Source organism: Falco rusticolus, chromosome 2 (genome assembly GCF_015220075.1).
Source record: "Falco rusticolus isolate bFalRus1 chromosome 2, bFalRus1.pri, whole genome shotgun sequence".
Classification (NCBI taxonomy): domain Eukaryota; kingdom Metazoa; phylum Chordata; class Aves; order Falconiformes; family Falconidae; genus Falco; species Falco rusticolus.
The window spans coordinates 20,952,037-20,964,414 of NC_051188.1; the positions used below are offsets into that span (position 1 = coordinate 20,952,037).

General features: G+C 36.5%; 1 protein-coding gene across 7 annotated transcripts in view; it reads left to right on the forward strand.

The window, feature by feature from the left end:
- The window catches only part of SGCG (sarcoglycan gamma), a 138,857-nt gene that overhangs the window by 82,860 nt on the left and 43,619 nt on the right, over positions 1–12,378 (forward strand). For all 7 annotated transcript variants that reach the window (XM_037375752.1, XM_037375753.1, XM_037375754.1 and 4 more), the window contains 2 exons: positions 3,882–3,983; positions 7,556–7,643. In XM_037375752.1, coding sequence (XP_037231649.1) covers positions 3,882–3,983; positions 7,556–7,643 — 190 coding nt within the window. The remainder of the gene's footprint in view (positions 1–3,881; positions 3,984–7,555; positions 7,644–12,378) is intronic.

Here is a 12,378-nt window from a genome sequence, read left to right on the forward strand (position 1 = left end):
GTATGGCTTTTGGAACTTTTTGGTCCTGAAGAAAGACTTAGTCCTTCTACAGTCCTTTGAAAGAAACTTTAGGGCCTTTCCATGGCTTGTGGACGTACTGCACTCCTCTGCTGGCTTTGTGGAGGACAGAACTGCTTCCCATTATTTCGGAGGAAAAATATTTTATATTTGTTGTGTCGAAAAGAATGATAACCCACCCAAGACACTCCTCCCATCCAGATGCTCCATAGCACAGTGAGTCTTACCTAGGATTCTGGTAGTGGTGGCTACTCATTTCAGGTTGTTTGGAGTACCCCTGTATAAGCAATTCAGTTTTGTTGAGCTTTAATGAGGCTTGAACACACTCTCAGCTGGATTTTTTTGTAGAAGGCCTTGTCTCTGTTTCTACAAGCACTTAGGTCCTCGGGAGCATATTCAAATGATGAAAAATGCTTTTAGTGCGGTTGAAGACATCCTGTTACTCCAATTAGAATATGCATAGCAGTTTTGAAATGAAGACTGGTCACACCTTTGTGAACACTGATGCTAAATTGCATCTTTGATGCATAAGGGTTTGGCAGCTGCCAGCAGTTTCCATGCCAGTCAACTCCTTGCAGCAATAGCAAAATCTGCTTAGTGTCTACAGAGGTACCATTTCATCCTCCTCTTCTATACAGCTCGGTCCCTGCCTCACTGAGGGCTGAGAGTAATTAGAAAACGAGTCTCAAAGCTATATGCACAATAATGTGTTATAGCTCAGGGCCAGTACACTCAAGCAGTGACAGTCACCAACATCAGGATAACAAGAATCCAAACTTGCCATATATCTATGTTCAGTGAAGCACTTCCCACACACACAATCAATAGCTTATTGTATAACTGCATCAAAATCCACATCTAACTGATACCTGGACACTTTCCCCAAGTCAATAGAAATAATAGAAATATTTTAATTCAATGATTTGAATAGGAATGGAATCAAAACCTTGAAACTGAAAGCATCAAGGTTGTTCATCACTGAGGAAGTCACAATACTCAGTAAATAATAACTGCCTTCTCCTAACTGGTAATGTAAGAAGCAGAGTGGTTGTCAAGAGATTATGTGTAACTATTATACTCTTCTGTTTCATGGAACTTCTCATTGGATCTCAGTGCATTAGGGTGGTTGTTTATCCTAAATCCCTCTCTTATATTCCACGTAACTTCAATTTGCCAATTATAAAAGGGGCATAATAGAATTTCCTCATATCACAGCACTGCATAACTCAGTACTTTTACAATCTTGAGATGCTAAGGAAATAATAATTGTTTAGTCACAAAGGTAATAGAAGTGAGGATCATTATATGAAATCCACATTTTTCTTGTTCTCATGCATGTTATAGACTTTATCTGTTAGTCATCACAGATAGTCACTTATGCAGGTAAACCAAGTCTAAATTTCCGTGTGTTTTTGCACATCCCAGTGGTCAATGAGAATGGATAAGAGGCTCTTATTCAAATATGTGAGAATGTGAGCTTTGTGTCAATGCTTAAATGAAAAATCTGATGACAAAAATAGGACATACTTGAAGACGTACAAAGTAATCCTGAGTGATATGACTGGATTTACTGAAAAATAAGAACGTATAGATAAGTTAATTGCTAAGTTTTGTCATATGGCATATTATTCCTGATGTCAAAGACATTCCTTTGTCTATATAGCATTTTTAGAATAATCATTGCTGAAAAATCTGAATCCATTAGAAAGGCTGTGCTGAGTAAATTGCATAATCTTCTTTTTCAACGTCATTATAGCGTGTTTTTTTCTCTGCTAAACATTTCTTCCTGGCAAAGCCAAAGGCAGGATGGAGATTGCCACCCAGGAGTTTGTTAATTTTCCCCATCAGCTTCAGAGCAAGAATTAATTGCTACTTCTTCCTCTGCCTTCTTAAATTTCAGATTTGTCAATGTCATTTTTAATACTTGCTCTATAATACACTGTTTATTTAGTTCTTTATATTCCAGAAAAATATGCAAACTGTTTAAACCTGATGTGTAGTATATTCTACTTTCACCTGATGGGAAAAGGCATGAGATCAGAGCAAATAACAAGACCCTAAAATTAGTTAAACGAAAGCCATTTGATAGTGGTATTTCTTTAGAATATCCTGACATTTCATGTCATGTTTTTCTAAAGTGTTTGTCTTAAAACTTGTGTGTTTTTAGAGTGTTGAAGTGATCTCTGTTTTGTATTACAAATTAGAAAAAAATATCCATGGTTTTCACTAGAAAAACATCTTTCTAAATTACTCCATGCTGGCTAGGAATTGTGATTGTGAAATCCGTAGGGGACTCATCACAGGTATTTTTTTAGTTTTGCCTCATGAGATGTATCAGTATATACCAGGTACTTTTTAAAAGCTTTGCAATGGTGTAGCATTTAAAAATTGTGTCTGCTTCCACTGAGAAAAGTCAGTACATTATATATTTCAAAGCAGTAAAATATTTGACCCCGAGTAACATATTCCATAAATAACTACTCTAAAAGCCTCTCTCCTGAAATAAATCCTTGCTGAGGAGGAATCGTAGTTGTGCTCTCCAGTGGAATGAACTGCTGACATTAGTATTTCTTACCTTATGGAATTAACAAAGCTTGTTTCTTTGTCTCTCTTAAAGCCTGTTCAAATAGCTGCAGTTTTTCATTGAAGGCTAGTTAGACATTATTTAGCATTTTTTATATAGAGATAAATACATAAACTCATTTGTCAGAACGTAGAATATTTGAAAACAATGGCAATCTCTTAAAGTTTTAACTTTTATCATTGGTAGGCATAATTCGTTAGATGAACAGGTTATTGATGTATCATCATCAGTGGCCTGTCATATATCTCTTCTTCTCTGCTTATGTGGAGACAACCTGAAAAATACTTGGAGTGGAAATACTTTTTGGATTTATTGTTTTTTATTTAGCCCTTCCACCTACTCCCTGTAGTTTAAAGCAGTTGACCTGAAATATTTTCACATGTGGCTGAACTGTAAGTCTGCAAATTTTTTGCAAAGTTTTCTCTCACTTTTTATGGTAGAGTGAGTGGTGAATCCTTTACAAATTAGCTAAATACCAGTGAAATACCTTGTGGCTGAAGCTTGCAAGTCGTCAACAGTATTTACTGAAGTAATTCCTCAATCATTTTTCACATTATCAATTCTATGATAATCATAAAAGTAAGGAAAAAGAATGAAATAAGATATGTGCTGGAAGAGCACAACTGGGCTAAATTTGGGAGGGAGTGTTTAAGAATGAGGAAGGTACAAAAACTGACAAGCAGGTGATAAAGAGAGAAGAAGATGATAGTGTGAGACTTAGAGCCTTGACCTACAATTAGAGCAGAAAAAAAAAATAAACCAAGGAATGAAAAATTAATTAAAAAGAAGTAATTACTGAAAATGGAAGCAAATAAAAAACCCTCTTTGTCGCTTCAATACAGTTAGAATTATTACATTCTTTGTAAAATACATTATTAATAGAATAAACCTTGAGATGTTAACTTAAGGTTTGTTTTATGTGAGTACTCGTGTAAAATTTTATTGTTCATGGCATTTTTAGAAGGCAAGTACAAAGTCTATTTCAACGCAGCCAATATAAATGCACTTCTTTTTAATTTAATGGCTGTAATACTGTATTTTTTCTTCAACAAAACCCCAAAACCGACCTTTATAAATTTTTCTTAAAAGCTATAATTTCTTAAAGAAACGTACTCCTGCAAGAAATGGCAAATTCTCAAAATTTTAAATGCATTAGTATAGGTATCTTTATCAATAGACTAGAGGCAGGCAGCTCTGCAAATTTTTGAGTTTATGAGAAGAACAAAAAAAATACAACAACAATAACGAAATACGTATAACTCTTGCATCTTCTCCTCAGACTGGAATGGGACACCTGCGTGTTACTAAAGAAGGCCTTCGTCTGGAAGGGGAATCAGAATTCTTATTCCCTCTTTATGCCAAAGAAATCCATTCTCGAGTGGTAAGCAGATAGTCTTTCAATAATGCTGAAGAAATATTAATGCACTTATGAACAGTTTAATTTAGGCAAAGTCCAGGCATCTGTCATGGAAGTATGTGTGGGTGTGGGTTTGGGCATGTGGGGGGTGTGTGGGTGTGGGGGGGGTTGTCTGTGTGGGTGTGTGTGTCATGGAAATGTGTGTGTGTGTCATGGAAATATGGGGGGGGGGGGTGTATGTGCATGCAGATGGTTTTTTGCATGCTTTAGAAGCTGCAAGGTCAATGTTCTGATGCTGTGGTAGAATTAACATTTTTCTCCTAGGCATATGATAAAAAGTAGCTCAAAAAGGAGTTACAAAGGTCAGTGTGTGTAAGTAATGCTGAAATTTTAAGAGTATGTCAGAATTTTAAAATTATTTTTAGCGAGATTATTTTTTGATGCAGGCTTCCCTGTGAAACTGATTGTTTTGTTTATCCATCCATTACAGATTGGTTTCAGTATTTCTAAAACTAGTGGATCCTATCGGAAAAGTTACAATTTCTCTAATAAGTTCGGGTTTTGTCACTTTTAGGGCAACAATATTAAATACATGATATCTTTATATACTTATGTATATAAAGTCTGCAAGACTAAATTAAAAGATTTAGGATTTAATCTTTTTTACATAGGCAGAAAATTTTGTTATTATTGAGATAAAAAAGGAATAAAATACTTGGTCAAAGAAAATATCAAGCAGGTTGAATTTAAAATGGCACTGAGAATGGAAATGGTATGAAAAATTTTTATTGAAGTACTGGGTTTAGACGAAGGAAGAAAGAATCTGCATTGGTTTTTAAATATCCAGGTGAACTCTGAAACCTGTTCCAGTAAATTTTTTTGTAGAGCAATATCTGTTTCTGGCCAACAAAATGAATATTTTTCAAAACTATCATCTGTAATCCAAATGCTCACAAAATAAAGCCATGTTTTAGGAACATTGTCATCAACCAGTGGGACATTTCACTGAATAAAGTATTCAATGATAGTGAAAGCCAAATATAGCTCTTTCATTACTTCAAGCATATAATCTTCCTCAACAAGAAGAGATAGCCAGCTATGAGACTTTTCTGAACCTAGGGGAAAAGTTGGTGTTTGTATCACTATAGCAAGAGAAAATATAGATAGATTTATCAGAATGAGGTTGCTAAAATGCTCGATTACTGAAATTTAAGCAATGCCAACATATTTGATGTCTGTTAAGCCTTTCTTTTTCTTTCTGCAACAGGTATTTCCAGTAGCAGAACAGCTCTTACTTAGAGGGTGAAATTCCATTAGTAAATCTATATTTCCATTTTATTTCTTATGCTGTATTCTCTTCTGCCTCATAGGCAGTGGGAGAACTATTTATGTGCTTAAATGAATTTCCCTTAAGGGTGTTTATCCAATAAGACATGTAACTTTTTAAGACCAGAATAGCTAATACTGAAGAACTCCCTCTGCCCCCAAAAATCGTTATGCAATGTTAAACTACCGTTCGTGCTCTTTTAATATTCCTTCCAGCTCTTAATACATTTAGTACAGTATAGGATAAAAGAGGTGTGGCAGTATCTAATATAAGCTTAGCTGTTTAATGACCCATCATGATCATTAGTAGGATGCATTAATTAGAGCCTTCAGGCTATGGCATGTCTCTGCCCCCTATGAACTGATAATTTATTAGACGGGGTTTGTTTGTATGTTTGCTTGCTTTTTAAAATATTTGAACTCTCTGGAGGCTTAGTTGGCTATAGTTTGATCTCCTGAGTGCCATCTTTATATTTGTTCTCATAAAGTTGCTTATTTGTTATGATTTCTTTTTCCAAATTTGTTTGTTAGAGAATTGGGCCACTCACAGCTATCATATCAGCTTTCTCCCTTGCCTTAATAGTTTTCTCCTTGCAGTATCCTAACAGCTTTTCTCACCTAATGAGTTCTCCAAAGTGCTAAGAAAGTATGTAGCAGAAAATCTACTTGCTGTGCATCATCTCTGGAGCCTATTACAAGTTTATGGCTTCATTATGAGCCCGACACAAGAGTTGTGGGCAACACCGCTGCATCTTAGCTAATAGATATTCATAGAAAGATAAAAGATGAGCATTTATCAATGTGTTACTAGATTCTAATTAGTCAACAATACACGTGTGGAAGCCACAGGTCTAGAAAACAGTTGATTTGCACTTACTTTTGATACTACAAATTACTAACTTATTTTTTAGATCAACCAGCAGCTGTCAAATAAGTGTAACAAAAATGCCCAGATTTGTGAGTCATTTAGCACATGTACTTAAACGTAATATATTTACCTGATCTTTGTTGACCTTCTTTTTCCAGTTCATACTAATTGTCCATGCCTAGTCTGATGGGGCACAGTGGGCAGCAGGGTCTTTCAAAACAATTACTTGTCTGCTCGTCAAGACAAGGAGAAGGTTGAGGAGGCTCCAACGGGCCTGAAGTGTAGAGTATGAGTGGAACATTTGGGAATAAGTTATGGAAATGATGGGAGTAGTTCAACAAGCACAACACCAAGCCGTGAGTTAACACAAGGGGATGTTTTGGTAAAGTAATTCCGCACTGGCTGCAGTCTTAAGAATGACATGAAAGTTTGAATTGCCTACCATAGCTAGTCTGGATTGTGGTGTGGTGTGGTAGGGATGAATAAAGATACCAATTACACCTGCTTGGCATGCTCTAGCTTCCATAAGTAGCACACAATGATGGATAGGCATGAGACTGATTGCTCTGCAAATGTCCCAGCTGTGATGCAGCTTGTGAGGAGAGTTAAACTGAGCATGAGTGCCATTGCTTTGTGACCTTCAGATGTGATTTTGTATACTGGGACACCAGATATGGAACAGCATAGGGTGTATTAGGCTCAAATCATGATGCAGGGATGTGGACACGCAGGTGATGCTGTTCAATCTGCTGATAGACTTCTGTCATCTTTCTGAGTGGTGGACAAGGAGATGATTTAATTTAGACTGACACTCTTATCTGTACTGTCATCTATTACAGTCAGCTTTGAGCTAGCCAACCTGCCACTTTTTCCATCACCCACTGTGAGTTTCCTTACCAGGAGAGTCAGTGCTAGGTGCCAAAATCAAGCCAAAGCTTACAGGCTGCACGGACCACTGAGGAAGCAGAATGCATATGCATGTTTCTCACCAAGTTAATATGACAGTATAAATTTGCAGACTGGGGTACTCACACTTCAGTTAAATGGCTGTCCTGTAGGAGTCTTGATTATGTATTGAAATGTAGTAAATCTAGTACTTAAGCTTTTTTTTCCAAAAGATAAAATGTTAGCAACCATGTTCATTGGGCCAGTAACACAGATTTTGTTCACCTGAAGTATTCTCTATAACTTTTTTCTTCTTTTAAATCTCATATAGTGAAAGTAATCAAAAATATATGCCCAGATTATTTGATAACACCTGTGTATGGTTTTGTAGCTGCAAAGCTCTTTCAGTGACTGAGTTTAATGTAATAACTAGAATAAATTTTGAAAATTGTTAACATTTCTAATTATTCTGCTGAATCTACTCTTTTTTTTTTTTTTTTCTTTCTCCATACTTCAGGACTCATCACTGCTTCTCCAGTCTACTCACAATGTGACTGTGAATGCTCGCAATTCAAATGGGGAAGTCACAGGCAGATTAAATGTTGGTAAGTCTAAATGATTTTTCCTTTTTCACTGTTTTGGAAACATTGTAATGAATATTTGAAAGGCACTTTGAAGAAATAAAGCACTAAATATGTGATTATTTTTTACTATTATGGTAATACTTGAAAAGTCTAGCTGCCACTCAGTAAACGCCAACAGTATCTTTTCAATTTCTCAGTTAAGCGTTAATTCTGTAAATCATAGAATCATAGAATGGTTTGGGTTGGAAGGGACCTTCCAGATCACCTAGTCCCACCCCCCCTGCCATGGGCAGGGACACCTCCCACCAGACCAGGCTGCTCACAGCCCCATCCAGCCTGGCCTTGAGCACTGCCAGGGATGGGGCAGCCACAGCTGCTCTGGGCAACCTGTGCCAGTGTCTCACCGCCCTCGCAGGAAAGAATTTCTTCCCGATATCTAACCTAAATCTGCCCTCTTTCAGTTTAAAGCCATTCCCCCTTCTCCCATCACTACATGCCACTGTAAAAAGTCCCTCTCCAGCTTTCCTGTAGGCTCCTTTAGGTGCTGGAAGGCTGCTCTAAGGTGTCCCCAGAGCCTTCTGTTCTCCATGCTGAACCACCCCAACTTTCTTAGCCTGTCTTCATAGGAGATAGGTGGAGATTCAAATTCAAATATTTGAAGCACTTCTTTATTGCAGTTATGCAAGAAAGGTCACTGCAGAAGTTACTCTTTCTTGTGTAAATGTCTGTTGGTAGTTGCAAATCATAGAAAGAAAATGCAACAGAATACAGCTATGTCTCTCTCAATTTCCTAGTATTCCAGAGAGAAATACATTGAAGCAGATGTCCTAAAAGAAAATGCCAGTTCACAACTTGGAAATGTACATGTTTTACTATATTTGGTAGCAATAAGATACCTTGGTATACTAAGTTAAATCAATAGGTCTAGCTACGTGTTGGTGATAGATCTTGGCAGCAAGAATGAGCAGACCTTAACTTTTTAAATCGTATTTTTCAGGCAATAATTGCAACAATATGGGTCAGACACAATGGAATTTTTCTTAGTTTTGTTAATATTTTTCAACTTTTATTGACTTTGGAGGAAAATGTAACAATTAATTAACTTGTGTCTTCTAAGAACCTCATGCAGCAAAGCATAAATTTCTCCTTATTTAACTGTATGACTAACATGATATGCTTAAATAGTTTACTAGACTGGGACCCAGATGAGCATTCATGAGCAGCTTTTCCATGCTGATGAGACTGTGTAACTTGTGTGGCAATTCCTGTTTGAAGAATTATATCAATTTATTGAACATTTTGCAAGCCTCACTGTTTTCAAACAAACTTCAGATAAAATATGTAATTTAAAACTTACAAAGGAGCCTGCTTTTCCACTTAAGATGTATAATTATACAGTTAATCACGATTTGGCCTTTAAATGTTTTCAAATTATTTTTTTTTTATTCAATCTATTGATAAAGATCTGAATAATTCCTCTTAAGAAGATGCCCCTAAGTATTTATGAAAACATGATAGTTGCATCCATATATAATTTTGGTAAGAATTAAGGTATGAAATGTACAGTTTCATATTATTAGTAAAGTTATTAAATCAGTTTGCAATAATTAACTATACAGTAACCACATGACCAAACCAAACACATCACATGGTCAAAATTTCTGTGACACAATATGTATGCTGTTGATTCTGACTGCTACATAGTGTTTGTGGTTACCCATCGTGGGACCAGATGTGTATCTGCACTGTGGTCATGTGTCCATCTTGCCTGATGAGAAGTTCTCAGGAGGTCGTTTGGGAAAAGCAGACCACAGAACAAATCATGGACCACCACCCTAATTTATCCAACCTGATCCCTGCCAGTCTGGGAAATTTACAGGTGAAATCATGTTACACAGTAGCCCAAAGGCCTGATGAATTGTTTGACAGGCTGTGTCCAGCCTGCATGAACTAGAACTGCTAATAGGAAAGGTGTGCTATAAAGATGTTCATGAATACTTGGTCCTGTATTGAGTTTAGGCACTTGTCAGACAAGTCACCCCATCGTTAATGGGTGCTTTTGCATGAAAGTGAAAAAAGCTGCTCTCATTTCTGCTGCTCGTTCTGTCATCATATTTTAATATAGTCATGATTCACTTAAAGGACTGTGTCCCTATGGAAATATGGCACCTCCATATTTCAGGCTGGAAATAGAACATACCTTTGGCAGGTGGAAGGTGTATTGCTTCTCAGACAATGTTTCTGCATGAACAATTAAGAAACTTTGTTGGGGTGGGGGGGTGGGGAAATGTCAGCGCTGAAGAGTGATATGGCCCATTTGGACTTTGGCACCTGTACTGTAACTGAGGTCCATAAATGAGCAGTCTCAGATACTCACCCATAGTGTATCTTTCCTGTTAACAAAGAGAGCTTCAGTGCTGGAAGCAGTGTAAAGGATATATTTTACTGAAATGAAAGATACTTTACTTATTGTGCCAGCCAATGGGTATAGATATTACCTTAAGAAAATTAAGCCTGGCAAAAATAACAACAAATCTCAGACCATCTTTTCTTTTTTTCCCTTCCCAGTTACCCTTAGTCTTCTGAGAGCATTAACAAAGATCTGTACAGAAAGTGAGATGGCATGTGCTGCCTTAAATAAACAGAAAGTTTAAAACATCTGCTCTGTAAGGCTAGAGGCATCTAGATTGAAGAAAACTTTGTGAAGACCTGATAGACAGAGAAGGGTCAATGGAAATGTTGTAGAATATGGACTGTGGTGTTTAGCAGGTAGAATTCTGCTGGATGGGAACTGTCTCATCATTGGTGAATCATTTATAGCAAGTATCACCCATATTTCATATTTTCCCTTCTTATTGGTAATTTAATTCTATTTCTCTGCTTTTCATCACCTGGCTTTCCTGGCTCTATTCCCAGTAACATGTCGTTCAGTAGGTTTTGTACCCTATCATCTCAAGCCTCTTCAACCTTTTCCTAAGGGAAAGCCAAATACTTAAGAGTTGTCCAGACAAAAGGCTGTCAGGCTGTGCAGAGAGGCTGTATCTAGCTTAGGCAGCATATGAGGAAACCAGTAGGAAAGAGCAGAATATAGACTGGAAGACCTGCATCTCAAATCTTTTAAAATAGTTCAGTGTACAAAGCCACTTCACATTCAACATTGAAGCAGTGAAGTTCTCTGACAGCATTCTGGCTTGCTCTACAAGAAGTACTTAGATAAGATGGTGAAATAATGATTTGAGTCTGGGAAAATCAAAACTACATCAAAATGAAGTGCTAGAGTGCATTTGCATATTATTTGAAATATTTGATGTTTAATCTTTTTGACTGGCAATTATATGTATTGAATTAGTTAATAATTGGTCTTATGTGCTGTCTGGTGTAGTTGGTACCATGGTAAATACTAACATGAAATATTACTAATATTAAATCATTCTAATTTTAGCCTGATAGAAAAATGTTCAAAGAGCAGTAAAAACTTGATAAAGAACTCTGTTAATATCTAAATATATGGTCAAACAACAGTGGCTGGGGTAAAGTGATAGCCTATTAAAGTAAATGACCATCGGTATTTTTAGCCATTGTCCTTAGCCAGTCATAAAATGCATGCGCATAAGATGATGTTCCCATATAAGAAGTGTGAAAAATTGGTGGCTGGCTGATTTACTTCATATGCATAAGACTTTGCTAAAGAATTAATGCCTTCCACAGTTGCCGGCATGCTGGAATTATGTTTTAATACTCTATTCATCTTACAAATATGAGTAGTTGCCATTGTGAAGGAGCTGTATAGATAAGTTTGGGATCATTCCAAAGATGACAATATAATACAGTATCACTTGTAAGATCATAACAACAATACCTTTTAACTCATAGAAGATTGGATTTAAATGACCTGTTAAAATATTTTAATGTTACTAAGACAGATTTAAATACCCCGTCTTTAATAGAAGTAATTCACAAGAGAGATCTGAAACAAATCTTTACTTGAGGAGTTTCAATGAAGTACTCACTCGAGGACAACAGGCAAATATTATGCAAAAATGAAAAAGGTTTCCCTCATGAATCACAGATACAGTAAAATGACATCAAATGCAAGCAACTTCCACCATGAGCACTCTTGTTTTAAAATTTCTACATGCTACCCAGTTTACCTACGTGACATGCTTCTTGCAGGAGTTATCTGGACATTATAGCACTATATGTGCTTCTATATAGGCTATATTATACTATAGGCTTCATTGTGGTTTGGACAGTGTTCCATAATTACACTGCTTTCAGAAGCCTCACTGAATGCAAATACATTTAATAGCTTGCCAGGGAAAGAATACCTTCAAAATAATAGGGTTCATAACTAGAAAAACAGACAAATTCTGTGCTCTACTCTTTTTACTTTGGTATCCCTCTGGATGACAGATACACATTTTGTTTGACTTCCTCTTTAAAATCATTTAAACCTCATATATCACCGAAATGCATATTAAAACCAAGTAAATAATTAAAAAATAATAATTTAAAGCAAAAAAGCAAATGGGACTTTTAGTTAAGGGATCATGGGGATGTGATTGCTTTGAAAATACTTCTGGGAGAAATGGAACTTAAAAAAATCATGTTGGCCCACAGATAGCAAGAAAGGAATCTAAGCAAGGCATAGATGTGGGAAGGTACAGAACTGAGAGTCAGAGGGTATTAAGAAAGCCATGAGAGCGATGCTTATAGGCAGGGCAAGGATGTCCACAGAACAGATGTTAAGTATTTT